The sequence below is a fragment of the Belonocnema kinseyi genome, chromosome 6 (genome assembly GCF_010883055.1).
Source record: "Belonocnema kinseyi isolate 2016_QV_RU_SX_M_011 chromosome 6, B_treatae_v1, whole genome shotgun sequence".
NCBI lineage: Eukaryota > Metazoa > Arthropoda > Insecta > Hymenoptera > Cynipidae > Belonocnema > Belonocnema kinseyi.
Window position 1 is genome coordinate 8,004,756 of NC_046662.1, and position 2,847 is coordinate 8,007,602.

At 25.1% G+C, this 2,847-nt stretch overlaps 1 protein-coding gene across 1 annotated transcript in view; it reads right to left on the reverse strand.

Moving 5' to 3' along the window:
- Window positions 1-995: 995 nt before the first annotated feature.
- The window catches only part of LOC117174425 (peptidyl-prolyl cis-trans isomerase sig-7), an 18,861-nt gene continuing 17,009 nt past the window's right edge, over window positions 996-2,847 (reverse strand). The window contains exon 4 of the mRNA XM_033363538.1: window positions 996-1,684. Within this exon, the coding sequence (XP_033219429.1) occupies window positions 1,072-1,684 (613 nt within the window). The 3' untranslated portion in view covers window positions 996-1,071. The remainder of the gene's footprint in view (window positions 1,685-2,847) is intronic.

Sequence of the window (2,847 nt, forward strand, 5' to 3'; positions counted from 1 at the left end):
TCATTTTGAAAAAATTATTGTAACATAAAGTTCTTAAATATTTTAAGAGATTTCCAAAATTATCAAAAAAGAACCTGGAAGATTTTAAGGATTTTTTTCAATTGCAGGATTTTCCAAAAATTGTAGGAAAAAATCGAATAATTTAAAAATATATTTAAAAGTCCTGAAAAAATTATATTACTTAAAATAATTTCAAGTTTTTAATTAATTTTGAATCTTTTCAAAACTTCTAAATCTCTCTTAAAATTACTGAAATATTTTCTAGAAATAATGAGTGTTTAATTGTTATTTATACGACAAAATTTAACAATTTCACTTTGAAATTAAACATTTTTTAAATAGAACAATTAAAATTGTAAAGTTAAAAGTTTAAAAGCTCTTCGAAATTCTAGAGATTCAAAGTTTTCTATGTAAAAAAATTAAATATAAATAATATAAAATATAAATTTAAAAAAAATTAATAAAAATAATATATCAATCAATTTGATTATTAAATTTAATATAAATAAAATATAAAGACCTACAACTTTGAATAAAAATATTTTATTGATGAATCATTAACATTTTTATTTAAAAATAAAATTATCGAAATAAAACTTTTTTTTATTTTTAAAAAATCAACTTCAAACGCTTTTAATTTTGATATTTTTGAAATCTTTAGGCCTGCACTTTAATTATTTAAAAAACTATTGAAATCGAACTTGCGCAGATTTTTCTTCTGAAAATTCATAAAATTTCCAGTCTCAACAAATTCCCGGGTTTTTCGTTCCAGCGGTGTTTAAAAAAATTACTATTGGCATCCTTTCCAAAGATTATTGAAGGAAATTATATTTATAAATATTGCAATAAACAAAAAATAAAAATATAGATCAAAGTGCATGCAGGGAAAATCGAACATTAAACCTTCCAGTAAAATTATTTCCAAAATAGGGAACTTGAAGCATATTTTTTAAAACTAAAACACTTTTTAAATGAAGAATGATACAAAATTTTCTATAAAAAGTCAGGTTTTCTTTAATGCATTACTGTTAAAAATAACTTATTTACATTAATTCAAGTACTTAAACACGGTTAAGATTTTCGAGAATGTGATTTATCTTTATAATATTTTCTTCTATCACTATGGGAGCGTTCCGAATCGGCGAAATCTCGATTTCTCCTCTTTTTTTCTGTTCTATAAGAATCAGAATCCCTATCTCTATCTTTTCGAACTTTATCATCATACCTATTTCGCCTCTCCTTGCTCCTGCTCCTACTTCTGCTTCGTTTTTTCCGTTCCCTTCGACTTTTCGTCGATCGACTTTCAGATTTGGAATTTCTCCGACTTCTGTCGTACGATCCACCTCGTTTTTCCGGTCTGGCTTCACGACTCTTTGAATTTTTCCTTTCCTTTCGAGAGTGAGGTCTTCTCCGGTCTTTGGAAGAGGACTCTTCATCAGAACTGACTTGCTCTTTTTTGTTGCGTCTTTCTTTGCTGTTTTCATTGAAATACTGGATGCCTTTCCCTTTTCCGCGCCAACGCATCTTAGCAACTGACTGAGAAAAGTCGACGTGAATTCGTCGATCGTCTATCAAAACATTGCCCATTTTCAAATAAGCCTCTTCACAACTCTTGCGGTCTGCAAATTCAATGAAAGCATACTGCAGAGAATCGCCAGTTTGTCGGTCTCTGATTACTTCGCATCTGCAAGCAAACATTTATCTGTTTCATTTGATTTTATACAAAATCAAACTTGAAGGAACTAAAATATTTAAGTTTCAGAGTTGGAGAGAGCGAATTTACAAGAAGAAGCAACAAAAAAAAGCAACAATTTTTAACCAAATAGTTAAATTTTCAATCAAAAAGATGAACTACTAACCAAGAAGATTAATTCTTCTACTAAACAAGGCGAAACAGTTGAGTTTTCAAAAAACAGATTAAATTTCTGCCTCGAAAAGACAAATTTTCAACAAAATACTTGAATTTTGAAGGAAAAATTGTTGATTTTTTAACTAAAAAAGATTAATTTCCCAACGTAAGTGAAATAGTTAAATTTTCAGTTAAAAAAATGAATTATAACCAAGCTAATAAATTTTGAGACAAAAAATTAATTTAAAAAAAGCAGTTCAACTTTCAACAAAAAAAAAAAGAAATCTCAATAAAATAGTAGAAATTTTAATTAGAAAAGACAAATTTTCAACCGAAAATAGAATAGTCACATTTTTAGTTTAAAAAAAAAATTAATTTTAAACCAAAAATAAGAGTTTTCAACTAAAACAATGAATCAGCAACTGCAATCGTTGAATTTTCAACAACAAAATTAATTTCTACTAAAAAGGATAAATTGTCAAAAAAATTTAAATAATTAAATTTTTAGTTGAAAAAATTAATGTTGAACCAAACAGATGAATTTTCAACAAGAAAATTAATTTTTAAAATGAAAAGATTAATTTTCTATTAAAAATACAATTTTTCAACCAAATTCATAAATTTGTAACTAAATAAAATTAATTTTAATTAAAGAAGACAAATTATTAACCGAAAATAGAATAGTAAAATTTTTAGTAAAAAAAAAATAATTTTAAACTAAACATAAGAATTTTCAACTAAAACGATGAATCATCAACCGAAATCGTTGAATTTTCAATCTAGCAAAAATTAATTTCTAGTAAAAAATATAGATTTTCAACAAAACAGTTGAATACTAAGCCAAAACAGATCATTTTCAACTACAAGCTTGAATGTTCAACAAAAAAGGATAAAGTTTTAACAAAATTGTTGAGTTTTCAACAAAATAATTAAATGTATTATCAAAAAGATGAATTTTTAATTAAAAAGTATAAATTTCTGTCTTGAAAATACAAATT